This window comes from Engraulis encrasicolus, chromosome 14 (assembly GCF_034702125.1).
Source record: "Engraulis encrasicolus isolate BLACKSEA-1 chromosome 14, IST_EnEncr_1.0, whole genome shotgun sequence".
In the NCBI taxonomy this organism is placed as follows: domain Eukaryota; kingdom Metazoa; phylum Chordata; class Actinopteri; order Clupeiformes; family Engraulidae; genus Engraulis; species Engraulis encrasicolus.
The window spans coordinates 26,831,218-26,846,646 of NC_085870.1; the positions used below are offsets into that span (position 1 = coordinate 26,831,218).

Consider the following 15,429-nt stretch of genomic DNA (forward strand, 5'->3'; position numbering starts at 1 on the left):
TTGGGAATTTCAAGCCAGTTCAAGGGGGCATATCCAAACAGCACCCCAAGGGAGCAGTGTGGTGGGATGGTGCCATGCTCAGGGTACCTCAGTCATGGAGTAGTATTGGTTTAATAACTCCACCCCCCCCCCCATACAGGCCAGACCATTAATTTTGGATTACTTCGTTATTCACGAATGGTCTTTATGCTTCTCTGTGGAGGGTTTAGTCGTCCACCAGATGGCCGGCCAATAAGGAAACACACTTGGGTGCATAACAACATACATCATGAACGTCACCTGTCAGCAATTGGTCCGCTCATTTCAAACCAGAGCTGAGCTCTCTCCTTCCACCAAGCGCTCCAGGGCATTGAGGATCCACACCAAAAATGAAGTATTATTAATGTGGTCTGGAAAATCAGGCTAATATTGGGCAGCCATGGCTCAATGGTTAGAGCGCTGGCCTTTTAAAACGGAGGGTTACAAATTCAAATCCCACCTTTACCAGCAAGTTCAGCCATGGCTTAAGTGCCCTTGAGCAAGGCACCTAACCCCACATTGCTCCAGGGTAACCTGTAACCCAGATGTGGGCAAAGTCATGCCCGGGGGCCACATGCGGCCCGCCTTTACAAGAAAGACAACTGTTAAATCCAAATTCAAACGGTTACTCAACATTCTTAAAAAGCTACCTAAAACAAGAGTCTTGTGTTTTTAAGATCAACCAAAGACATAGGCTTCATCTAAATACATTTAATTACAATGTTGTAGGAATATCATTGCGGCCAAGTAACGTCAGCGTACACTGTTTTATTATTTACACGGGCAAGTTGTCTGTGGCATCCGGCCCTTCGGTCAATATTCTAAACCCAGCGTGGCCTTCTGGCCGAAATAATTGCCCACCCCTGCTGTAACGAATACTCTGTACCTAAATAATGTACATCGCTTTGGAGAAAAAGCGTCAGTTAAATGTAATGTAATGTAATACTTCTTAATACTTCTTAATGTAATGCTTACTGGCTGCACTGGACGCCTTGACAGAGAGCACATCACGCCCAGCTCTGTGTCGGGGCATTTCGACAGGCCAGGAGCAGCTTACAGCACACGGCTTAAACACTCACAGATAGAGCGTGCCGTCAAAGCTGTCTGTTGAGTAGTGCAGTAGCAGAGCAGAGCAGAGCAGAGCGGTGGGGTGGATGTGGGGGTGGATGTGGGGGTGGGGTGAGAGCTTTCAACTGTCACACTCTCGCCTCCGAGCGCCACTGGGCCTGGCTGTCTGTGCTGCCAGACAAATAATGCACAGCAGCAGAAAGTCTGAAGTCCCCCAGCTACAGCTATGCCCTTGAGCTGCTAGTGGGGAAAGTCTAGAAGACCCCCAGATATGCCCTTGAGCTGCCAGTGGTGGAAGTAAAAAGTGCCCTGTAGTAGGGCTGCAACAATACACCCAATATCGTTACAGCCCTAGTGTCCTGTGTCATATTAACGTCCTATGTTGCCCCTGATTGTTTTTTATTTGTTTATATGTCATGTCTTCACATAGCACATTGGGGTCTATGCACTACACATGCTAGTGCTCTGTAGTGTTAGTGCTATGCTTGTCATATGAAGTCTGCTACAGTATATCACGAAAGTGAATACACCCCTCACAGTTTTGCAGATTTTTGAGTATATCTTTTCATAGGAAAGCATTACAGAAATGTAACTTTGACACAATGATTAGTGACCTTTTAACAACATATTTAACCGCTTAAATTTCTTGTTCACTCAGAAAAAAACAAAATACAGCCATTAATGTTTGAACATGTATTCACAAAAGTGAGTACACCCCAGATTAAAATCCGGTAGAGAAGGGGCTATGTTGGCTCGAATCGTCTCGAAATGAAACGAAATGAAAAGGAATGACAAGGGAGGTCATCAGTGTGCGTTTCAACCTTTCTTTGCATTGAACTTTTACATTTTGTGTCTGCATCTGGCTTAAATAGATTGGTGTGAGATTTGAATGCAATCCTATGGAGAATATCATGATCTGCTTCAGTAGTCACAGTGCATGTTGACATGTATGTTTCTTTTAGGTATATTTCAGATTGCCAATGTTGACAGCATTCGTGCATCCCCAAACCATGTCAGTCCCACTACCATGCTTGGCTTATGAGAGGATACACCTTTTTTGTAAAACTCACTTGTTTACCACCACACATGCTTGACACCATCTAAAGCAAATTTGTTTATCTTGGTCTCAAGAGAGATGAACAGACAAAGGATATGGATCACTGGAACCATGTTGTGTGATCTGAAGAGACCAAGATAAACAAATTTGCTTTAGATTGTGTCAAGCATGTGTGGTGGTAAACAAGTGAGTTTTACAAAAAAGGTGTATCCTCTCATAAGCCAAGCATGGTAGTGGGACTGACATGGTTTGGGGATGCATGAATGCTGTCAACATTGGCAATCTGAAATACACCTAAAAGAAACATGCATGTCAACATGCACTGTGACTACTGAAGCAGATCATGATATTCTCCATAGGATTGCATTCAAATCTCACACCAATCTATTTAAGCCAGATGCAGACTCAAAATGTAAAAGTTCAATGCAAAGAAAGGTTGAAACGCACACTGATGACCTCCCTTGTCATCCCTTTTCATTTCGTTTCATTTCGAGACGATTCGAGCCAACATAGCCCCTTCTCTACCGGATTTTAATCTGGGGTGTACTGACTTTTGTGAGTACATGTTCAAACATTAATGGCTGTATTTTGTTTTTTTCTGAGTGAACAAGAAATTTAAGCGGTTAAATATGTTGTTAAAAGGTCACTAATCCTTGTGTCAAAGTTACATTTCTGTAATGCTTTCCTATGAAAAGATATACTCAAAAATCTGCAAAACTGTGAGGGGTGTATTCACTTCCGTGATATACTGTATATATTGGAGAAAAGTAGTGTTTCTCCAATTCATCCGCTGCCAACTTCTGTTTGGCCTAGTTGTGGTTAACCAGCATGGTTGGGCTTACATGAAATGTGCTGTAGGTTGGGTTGAATGCAATGTGAAAGTTCACAAGTTTAGAATGACATTAATGCAGCATGTCCTGTATGGTAGTAGAGAACACAACAGATTGTTCAAAAGTTGACACCTTTTAAAGGTGAATCTTCGGGCAGTTACCTTTTTTTTTTTGCAGTGCCTTTGTGCACTTCTCATTCGACTTCCAACTGCCATTAGAAGTGTGTCAGAAGTCAGCGGTGTGGCCGGGCGGGCGGCCACAGTATCTATCTACTCTGAATAACTGATGCTGTATGCAAATTGTAAGCAAATGCCCCCCCCCACTGTGCTGAATACATTTATGGCCGTAGCCTAACAGCAGGGCCCTTAGCATATCAGCTCAATGCTGCCACTTGCTCTTGTCCTTGCATGGAAAAGGCTAGACCACACAGCACAGACAGACACAGACACAGGGACAGGGACAGAGTTAGACAGGGCTGCCCTTGTGGCATCACCTCCACCAGGCCTAGCCACATCATCCAGCCATGCCCAATAGCTGCACAGACTTTCAAATAACTTGATAAGGAAGTTACAGTGGCCTCACGACATTACATTACATTACAAAGCATTTAGCAGACGCATTTGGGCAAATCGACTTACAAGGAGAAAGAACAGGGTAAGGCAAAGTGTACAGTTGCAACACTGATAGCATTGTCCTACAGTACACAGAGTGAAGAAGACGACGTAGCAAAGAATAAGATGCATTAAAAGTGCCAAAAATGCACAAGCTGACAGCAGCTGCCTGGTGACACCTCAGACTGCAGACAGCAGACAGCTAAGCTTATTGATGGGTCAAAGACGTGCAAAATGGCATTGTCATTCAGTGTAACGGATACCTTCTGCTGACTGTAATGGTAAAAAAAGATTTTTAAATAGTTTCAAGTGAATGGATGACAGCCGAGGCTTTCATGAATTCACTGGATAAAAATAAAATAAAAAGAGTCGTGTTTTTTACAGTTACAGTCAGCAGAAGGTATCCGTTACACTGAATGACCATTTCATTTTGCACGTCTTTGACCCTGATGCAGCCTTGAGTAGAGCCAGGCAGCCGCGTGGTGAGACCTCAAGACTGCAGAGGCAGATGTGACTGGCTGCAGCCTAGCACAGAGCCAGACTCCTCCTATCTCACTGTAAATGGGAAGTTAAAATGGGCTATTTTAGCCTAGAGTTTACTCCTAGTTAACTATTTAACACTTCCCCCTAGTTAACTTAAGTCCTGGGCCCACAACTGCAGACGGGGACATACTGTAACTGTACTACACCAAAATGAAAGGAAGCAAGCAAAAAATGTTTGGAAACGTGTTGACATGTTATCATATAGTCAGTGAGTGACATAAGAATTTGCCCAGTGGGGGATTCTACAATATTTGAATCTATTACTCTAAAAGCTTCTTTCGGCTTTGCAAAAAATATACAGTGTGTGCGTGTGCGTGTGCGTGTGCGTGCATGTGTGCGTGTGTGTTTATTTCTGCTTATTTCCAGTAATTTCACCATTTGAGCCGTTTTTGTCAAGAAACTGAAAGACTGGTTGCCCCTGAAAATGCCAACTGGCATAACCAAAACAAAAGTTCAAATTTAGTAAATACTGTACAGAAAATTATGCAGTCCATAAGTTGTAAAATGTCTCAATTGTAGGGCATTAATATCACAATCGCATGACCAAACTGAAAATAAAATGCCCATAAATAAAAATGTCTCAATTGAAGGGCATGAACAACTTTGACACGCACGCAGACACGCACGCAGACACGCAGACACGCAGACACACACGCGCACGCACACGCACACAGACCCACACACAGACCCACACACTCAGACCCACACACTCAGACCCACACACTCAGACCCACACACTCAGACCCAAACTCACAGACACAAACTCACAGACACAAACTCACAGACACAAACTCACAGACACAAACTCACAGACACAAACTCACAGACACACACTCACACACTCACACTCACACACTCACACTCACACACTCACACACGCAGACACTCACACACGCAGACACACAGACACACAGACACGCAGACACGCAGGCACGCACGCACGCACGCACGCACGCACGCACGCACGCACGCACGCACGCACGCACGCACACACACACACACACACCACTCATCAGTTTGTTTCTCATCTGAGTCAGTGTGTCGCCAAACACAACGCTCACAGCACAGTTAAGTTTGTCCCCATTTAGCACAACAGCCGAGCTACGAGCCAGCCAGGTGGCTGCAGTGACTGTGCCTGGAGCGGAGCAGAGTAGTGCAGAGTAGAGTAGGGCAGACTGGAGCACTGGGAAAGTGTGTTAGGCTACTCACAGATAAATCTTCAGATCCCTGGCAAGTATTAATAGCCCACTTAAGCTATTTAAAAGGCCTAGGTTCCTGGGAGCTTTGTCTTGGCTCTTGAAAGCCTGTCTCCGTAGCACTGATCCCAGAGCAGTGTCGGCCCTGGAAGCCACGCAGCATGTTTGCATTTTTGTGGTGCTCTGACTCAGGTGTAGTAAAGCACACAGTTTTAAACAATGAGGGTGAGTGTAGTATAGGGCCACTGGAGCTGTCGTTCAGCGTACAGTTTTTAGCATCCCAGGAGACTTAAATGTACACATACTATACTCACACAAGCTGCTTAGTTTTGAAGCCCATGTGTCTGTGTATGCTGAGAAACAGCTTTGGGTCACTGAATGCGATGTGAGTCATGTGATTATTTTGCTAATAAATAATTCCTGCTTGTCCATCCTGTTGCTTATTTATTTATTTATTTGTTTATTTATTTATTTATTTATTTATTAAAATGTTGGTTTTGGAAAGAATGGAGGACAATAGGACATGCAAATCCACACTATAGGGAGGGACACACATGCATGTACGAACACGCATTTAAGCACCACCACACACACACACACACACACACACACACACACACACACACACACACACACACACACACACACACACACACACTCACACCATTACCGTTTTCCAGTTAATTAGCATTATGAATTGTGAAGTGTGTGGTACTGTTCAACGGTACGGTTCAACTGTACTGTTACCAGGAAGTAACAACTGACAGAGTAAGCGACTGTGGTTTTGTGCGTGGGTGTGAGAGTTTTTGCATGCAGACGGTTTTAGAAATGCTATGGTTGGCACACTGTCAATTAACATGAGCATAAACTACACACAGTAAATGTTTCAATGTCAATCCAACACTTAGAGAGTCGATTTAACATCTACTCTAGTGCATTTGGTCCCAGAGTACGGTACTAAGTGTTGAATTACTGTAACACTGCATTTTTTACTGTGTAGATTTCACACGTGTTGTTGTAAGAGGGTTTTCTTGTTCAAACTCAGCCCATGTCTTTCATCCACCTTTGTCAATGGCCTGTGTCCTACACTGTATGTGATGTGACAGCTCCTTACTGAAGACTACGGGGAGTTGTTGGATGAGAGACGTTGTCATCAGTTCTGCTAGTTTGTGCACAGATGGGCTGTAAGAGGAAGATCTGTAGAAGTAGACTCCTCTCCTCCTTTCCTCTCCTCTCCTCCTTTCCTCTCCTCTCCTCCTTTCCTCTCCTCCTCTCCTCTCCTCTCCTCTCCTCTCCTCTCCTCTCCTCTCCTCTCTCCTCCTCTCCCTCCTCCTCTCCTCTCCTCCTCTCCTCCTCCTCTCTCCTCCTCCTCTCCTCTCCTCTCCTCTCCTCTCCTCTCCTCTCCTCTGCTCCCCTCTCCTCTCTGCTCTCCTCTTCTCTTCTCTGCTCTCCTCTCTCCTCTCCTCTCCTCTTCTCTGCTCTCCTCTTGTAGCCTTGTAGACTTGTAGCCCCACTTGTATAGTAGCTCGTCTGCTCTCCTCTCCTTCGATCTCCTCTCCTCCGCTCTCCTCTCCTCTGTAGAGATAGGCTGTAGAAATAGACTCCTCTCCTCTCCTCTCCTCTCCTCTCCTCTCCTCTCCTCTCCTCTCCTCTCCTCCCCTCCCCTCTCCTCTGCTCTCCTCTGCTCTCCTCTGCTCTCCTCTCCGCTCTCCTCTCCTCTGCTCCCCTCTCCTCTCTGCTCTCCTCTTCTCTTCTCTGCTCTCCTCTTCTCTTCTCTGCTCACCTCTCTCCTCTCCTCTCCTCTTCTCTGCTCTCCTCTTGTAGCCTTGTAGACTTGTAGCCCCACTTGTATAGTAGCTCGTCTGCTCTCCTCTCCTCCGATCTCCTCTCCTCCGCTCTCCTCTCCTCTCCTCCGCTCTCCTCTCCTCTCCTCTGCTCTCCTCTTCTCTGCTCTCCTCCACTTTCCTCTCCTCCGCTCTCCTCTCCTCTCCTCTCCTCAATGCCTGCTTTAGCTGCTATTGACCGACGCTAAAAACAAAGTGTGATCATACTGTAGCTGTCAAAGCTAATGGGAAAGTATTTTATTTTCTGTTTGGCTTGGCATATATAAACTGTGTGTAATCAAGAAGCAAAAACAGTTTGGAAGGAAAGATTGATTTTTAAATCAGCCTGGTTGTCATACCAAGCTTGTTGATGGAGCTATGGTTTGGCACATATTCCGTTAAGAAGTTCTCAGAGGGGGCGAATCTGAAATGTACTTTAATCACACATTGCTTCTATCAATCAGTGCAGAAATTGCAATTTCATTGCACAGCATTTGTTTGTAATGTGTGCCCAATTGCAAATGTAACTGAGGTCATCTGCTAATTCGCCACTCTTGGCTCAAGCTAGTGACATGCCAAAAACGCTCCAGTTTAGGCATGGGAAGCACAGCACGATACTGAGGAGCTAAAGGTCCACCCCACCCCCACCCCCACCCCGGGCCAGCTGTGGCTCAATCGGCTAGGCACCCGACTGCTACACCGGCGACCCCGGTTCGATTCTGGCCCGAATCCTCCCCACCTCTCTCTCCCCGCTAATTTCCTGTTACAACTTCATCCTATCATAATAAAACTTTTGTTTAGTCATTAATCAGCTTTTTCATTGTCTTTGTGATATTACTCATCCAATGAAGTTGCCGAATTTCACGCCCTCTCTTATATTCATGCATAGATCCTTGTAGATTTCATTTTCTCCCATTAACCGTCAGTGAATCACTTAGTCAGCTGAATGACAGCAGAGTACAGTACGGTACGTGTTGGTGTCGGTGCACATGGTGTTTTATGCTCATGACTTCTCAGTGGCAGCTGGGTCTCTTCCTGTCCCTTCACCACAGAGGCAAATGAACCCTCAGTGCAGCACCAGTGTCACACTCATTCACTTGCCCACACAGCCTGAATGAGGCTCAATGCCGTTTCTTAGGGCTTATACTGTACGTTAGGCGGTACAACCACAGCTATTGCCCATCAATTCGTTAATGACTGTTCATTAATGCACTGCATTGTGTATGCTTCTTAGATAATCCACTTAAAACATAATCCATACAATAGTTGCATTAGCTGTGGTTGCACCGCCCTGACTGACATATCCTACTACTAAACATCCCATGCATCCATGCATGCCTGATAGAATCTCAGTGCTGCAGACTAACAGCAAGCTAACTCACTGCTGGAAACCCCTAAATAGACTAAAAGATTCCTAAATGTGCTTGTTTTATTTTATGTAAAGGGACAGCCCATTAGCCGTGAACTTCCCTCTGCTTTTAGGACCATTTTTAGCCTGTGAATTTGTATTTGCTTAATTCAGCATATTTAGTACTGTTACTGTCTCTGCTGCTGTGTCAGTGCCCAGAGTCCTCCAGTTGAAATGTGCTGTATAATCCCCGTCCATGGTGGTAATGTGAATCTAATAATCCACCAAGTGACAGCCAGGGCTGGAATAGGATGGCCTGGGGCCCCTAGGCTACAGGTTGCTGTGGGGGGCCCCCCTGGAAAGCAAATTTCATGACAAATCTACATAGAGTGTCATTTTTATGAGCTAGGAATTGAGGGTTATGAGCTAGGAATTAAGGATAACATGTCTACCAACTCTACTCAACACGACAGATGATATTTTCAATACTGCATCTTATCATAATTCTGTAATTACTCACTTTTGACCAATCGGGGGCCCCCTGGTAGGTGGGGGCCCATAGGCTGCAGCCATATCAAGCCTGTGCATTAATCCGGGCCTGGTGACAGCAGTTTAGCAGCTTAGCCCAGCTGCATGAGGGGCATGGAGGGAGGGCGTGCTATTTAACTCAAATATCAACATCCTTCAGGAAAATTACTGTGATTTTCAGACACAGCTTGTAGGTAATTATTCATATTTTTGACAATGTGTCAAGGTAGGTGGCTTATGAGTGAGATAATAAGGCAGCTGTGTAGTAGAAGCATATTCTGTGTATTCTTTCCTCGTTGTCCATTGGGCGTGCGTTCACACACAAACACACACGTACACACACAAACACACACGTACACACACACACACACACACACACACACACACACACACACACACACACACACACACACACACACACACACACACACACACACACACACACACACACACACACACACCACTTGCTGTCGAGTAATGGCTCTGTGGTATTAACTCTGATAATAATGAGGGAGTCTTCGCAGTAAGCGTAGAGCTCAGGAGAAGGGTGTGCCTACCACAGTGGGGCCTCTGAGTGATACAGTACATACTTAGTATTAAGGTAATGGTTCATGGGGCAACTTTCTGAGCAATTGTACCATGCTACAACATGAGTGAGTGGATCACAGTGCTCTGATTAAATGTTTTTAAGAAGTTGTTTTCTGTTGATCCAAGTTCGCTTGATATGTGTTTATAGTGATAAATTACTCAAATCAGCATTCATGTACCGTCACCCAGAAACATTTGTAAAAAAGAGTTGTCACTTTTAGGTAGAGTAATGAAGGCAGTCTATGATGGGCCAAGAGTTACTTGGCTTTAAACAGGCAATCTATAAAATCTAGAAGAAGACTTGCCATCTAGAAGACTTGGCCAAATACATTAAGAAATTGAATTCTAAACAATGTTCTGGCTCGTAGCAAAAAAAAAGTCAAAACACACAGGGCATCATCCATTATAGTAATATTGTTTAACAGTATCATTCACCTTCAGTCTAGGTCTAACACATCAGGTGATAAGGTGTCATGGTTTACTATACTTCCAAGTGCTTGATATCCTCATAGTCTTCCCGCCAGAGGAAATAACAGGGTGTACTGGCCCCCTTAGCGAGGTAATACGTCTTCCTTATCTCTGACGTACAGTTAGCATCCTTGCCCTCCTATCTCGGGCTATCCCTCTCTCCTCTCCTCTCCTCCTCCCTTTGCCAACTCTTTTGTCCTTCCTGAAGGTCGCTGTACTTCTTCTCGTCCCTCCATCCATAACTGGAAACGCACACGCACGCACACTCACACATGCACGCACGCATACACACACCGATGTATGAACACACCTACAGTACAGCCTATTTCACATGCCCTCCTTCATGTACCCGACCCGTATATCTCTCCCCTTCTCCTTGTCCTCATTTCTCTCTCCCCCCCTTTTTTTTATCTCGCTGCTTGATTCCCTAGAGGGCAACAAAGCCAAGCCAAAGCCCAGGATGCTGTTGTTGCTACCCTGTTGCTACCCTGCCTGGCCTGCCCACCTTTTATTTCCCACCCCCACCCCCACATCCACTCACCCACTCGCCCCCCCAAACACCAGCCAGCAAGTCAGTGGGCCAGCTATATATAGCCCCCCCCCTGTCACACCCGATCAAGCTCCCCTCTGTTATACTGATGGAGCCTGGTAACCAGGGACGGATGAGGACTCCATGGGCCCCTGGGTCTGACAACAAAAAAGGCCCCAGGTGTGACAGGGGCAGGGTGTTTCCAGTTTACAAGAGAGTATGAAAGTATGTTGTTGCTGGGTGAGGGTTTGTCCCTTGAGAAAATGTGAAAATATTTTTTAAATAATTAAGATTTTAAAACGATTTGAGAATGCAAATGCAAATGCAAAAACTCTTGGGCCCCTGGGCCTGTGCCTAGTAGGCCCCTGCAGTGGTCTGTCCCTGGTAGTTGGTAGCAGCTGTACAGTAGTGCAGCCCAGCTGTGAGGGCAATGGGCAGCCCACCACACCACACCACACCACAGCACACACGAGCCCACCACACCACACCACACCACAGCACAGCACACAGCACCACACCACACCACACCACACCACACCACACCACACCACGCCACGCCACGCCACACCACACCAGCCCACCACACCGCACCACACCACACCACACCACACCACACAATAGAACTCTACTCCACACCACACCACACACACACCACACCACACCACGCCACGCCACGCCACACCACGCCACGCCACACCACACCACACCACACCACACACCAGCCACACACACAACACCACACCACACCACACCACCGCCACACCACACCACACCACACCACACCACACGAGCCCACACACACAGCACCACACCACACCACACCACACCCACACCCCATCCACACACAACACACCACACCACACGCCACCCACTACACCACCACACCACAGCACCACACCACACCACACGCCACCCACTACACCACCACACCACAGCACCACACCACACCACACCACACGCCACCCACTACACCACCACACCACAGCACCACACCACCACCACACCACCACACCACACCACACCACACCACACCTTACCAGCCCACCACACCACACCACACCACACCACACCACACCACACCACACCTTACCAGCCCACCACACCACACCACACCACACCACACCACACCACACCACACCACACCACACCACACCACTCCACAGCACAGCACAGCACAGCACACCACAGCACACCACACCACACCACACCAGCCCACCACACCACACCACACCACCACCACCACACCGCACCACACCACACCACACCACCACCACCACACCACACACACACCAGCCCACCACACCACACCACACCACACCACACCACACACACCACACCACACACACCACAGCACACACCACACAGCCACCACACCACACCACACACACACACACACACCACACCACACCACACCACACCAGCCCACCACACAGCACTACACACACACACACAACACACCACATCACACCACCACACACACACACACCACACCAGCCCACCCACACCACACCACACCACACCACCACACCACACCACACCACCACACCAGGCACCACCACACCACGCCATTACACCCCCACACCACACCACACCACACATGAGCCCACCGCACCACACCACACAGCACCACACCACACCACACCACACCACACATGAGCCCACCGCACCACACCACACCACACCACAGCACACCACACCACACCACACCACACACGAGCCCACCACACCACACCACACCACACCACACCACACCACACCACACCACACCACACCACACCACACCAGCCCACCACACCACACCACACCACACCACACCACACCAGCCCACCACACCACACCACACCACACCACACCACACACCACACCACACCACACCAGCCCACCACACCACACCAGCCCACCACACCACACCACACCACACCAGCCCACCACACAGCACTACACCACACATCGCACCACACCACACCACACCACACCACACCACACCACACCACACACCACACCACACATCGCCCCACACCACACCACACCACACCACACCACACATCGCCCCACACCACACCACACCACACATCGCCCCACACCACACCACACCACACACCACACACGAGCCCACCACACCACACCACACCACACATCACACCACACCACACCACACCACACCACACCACACCACACGCCACGCCACACCACACGCGACACCACACATCGCCCCACACCACAGACCACACCACACCACACACCAGCCCACACCATACACCGCACACCGCACCACACCACACCACACCACACCACACCACACACCACACCACACCACACACCACACATCGCCCCACACCACACCACAGACCACACCACACCACACACGAGCCCACCACACCACAGCACACCACACCACACCACACCACACACCACCACACCAGCCCACCACACAGCACTACACCACACCACAGCCCACCACAGCCCACCACAGCACACCACAGCACACCACAGCACACCACAGCACACCACACCACACCACACCAGACCACACCACACCACACCACACCACACCACACACCACCACACCAGCCCATTACAGCACACCACACCACACCACAGCACACCACAGCACACCACACAACACCACACCACACCACAGCACACCACAGCCCACCACAGCCCACCACAGCCCACCACAGCCCACCACAGCACACCACAGCACACCACAGCACACCACAGCACACCACAGCACACCACACAACACCACAGCACACCACAGCACAGCACACCACACCACAGCATACCACAGCACACCACACCACACCACAGCACACAACACACCAGCCCACCACACACCGCACCGCTCTGCACCACACCACGCCCATGACAAAATTGCCCATTTGAAAACACAATACAGACGTACAATCACATGAGGAGCCAATTCAGATGATGCCTCCAACATTTAACATTTAGTTGTAAATATACTCCACTGCAATGTTAATTTTGTCAGCTTTTTTTTAATTTAATCGTAGTCTTAGTCACAATGACAAAAATCAATTGTAGTCTTAGTCAAATGTTAGTCATTGCCTTCCCAATTTAGTCTTAATCTTAGTGTAAATGACGAAAATCAATTTTAGTCTTAGTCAATTTTTAGTCATTTTAGTCATTTTAGTCAACACTGTACATAATATAACTCTCCACACACTGCTTCTCTTTTTAATATATACCATTGACTGTTCAGAATAAACCTTCTCCGCACACTACGCTTCTCTTTTTAACATATATCACACTAAACAGAATAAACCTTCTTCACACACTGGTTCTCTTTTTTCTGGTTCTCACCAGTGTTAATTTAGTCAGCTTTTAAATGATGTAGTCTTAGTCTTAGTCACAATGATGGAAAATCAATTTTAGTCTTAGTCATATTTTAGTCATTCCTTTCTCCATTTAGTCTTAGTCTTAGTCTAAATGACGAAAATCAAAAAAGGGCATTGACATTGGCATTGATTTTAAGTTTGACTTGATGTCATGTCCCAATCTTCCCCCATCTCTCTCACACTGTTGTAGAGTCATGGGTTACATAGTGTACTGTGGACCATATGATGTATGTTACATATAGTAAGCTGAATTACTATCGTATACTTATACTGTGCTATATGGCAGTGAAGAAGTGGACATTTTGCATTTGTCTACATCTTGAGTACTGGTATTTGTGTTGCACTCTCTCATTTGAGGTTGGAGTTTTGAAAGCCTTAGGGGTTTGTTCAAGTTTGTAGGGTGGAAAGGGGGGGAGAGGTGAGCAGCTTGTCGGGTGAAAATGCACAGCCCATTGGACTCTTTTGTGTAATGATCGATAAGCTGTGAGTTTCTGTCTTAATTTGTGACTTAATTTGTGAATTCATTTTTGTGAAAGCTCCCATCTTGAGGAGGTTTTAGTCAATGAGTGCTTCTATCAGCACACTCATTATCTCTCTCTCTCTCTCTCTCTCTCTCTCTCTCTCTCTCTCTCTCTCTCTCTCTCTCTCTCTCTCTCTCTCTCTCAGTGGCATTTGTTCAGTGCACCTGCTTTTATTCACTGGAGACTAATAAACCATTTCCTTCTCTTTCTGTTTTTGTCTTTCCTTCCCGTTTCCTATTTCTTTCTCTCCTTTCATCCTTCTCTCCTCCCTCCCATCTCTTCCGTTCTTGGTCTCGCCTCCCCCCTCTATCCATCCCTCCTCTCCCTCCTCTCTCTCTCTCTCTCTCTCTCTCTCTCTCTCTCTCTCTCTCCCTCTCGCTCTACGCTCACCCCTCACCCTCCTCTTTCTTGCACCCCCCCCCCTCTTTAGACTGTCTCTTCAAGCTGTGTCCTATGAATAGGTATTCGGCACAGAAGCAGTTCTGGAAGGCGGCGAAGCCAGGGGGCAACAGCACCACAGACACAGTGCTGCTCAACAAACTGCACGTGAGTCACAGACAGACAGACAGACAGACAGACAGACAGACAGACAGACAGACAGACAGACAGACAGACAGACAGACAGAACAACTGACTGACTGACTGGCAGAACAACTGACTGACTGACTGAGAGACTGACTGAGAGACTGACTGAGAGACTGACTGACTGACTGACTGACTGACTGACTGACTGACTGGCAGATCAACTGACTGACTGGCAGAACAACTGACTGACTGACTGACAGAACAACTGACTGACTGACATGCATGCTCACCAGACCAACTAACTGATTGACAGACCAATCATGGATGCATTTCTCATAAACGTCATTGGTAGACACATTAGCAACTTAGGTTGTTGCAATGCATTTTCTCATTGACAGACAGAGTCAGACAGCAATC

The 15,429-nt window shown here is 47.4% G+C and overlaps 1 protein-coding gene across 2 annotated transcripts in view; it reads left to right on the plus strand.

The window, feature by feature from the left end:
* Positions 1-15,429, plus strand: part of itpr1b (inositol 1,4,5-trisphosphate receptor, type 1b) — a 275,465-nt gene that overhangs the window by 36,916 nt on the left and 223,120 nt on the right. For both annotated transcript variants that reach the window (XM_063215285.1, XM_063215286.1), the window contains exon 4: positions 14,918-15,033. In XM_063215285.1, coding sequence (XP_063071355.1) covers positions 14,918-15,033 — 116 coding nt within the window. The remainder of the gene's footprint in view (positions 1-14,917; positions 15,034-15,429) is intronic.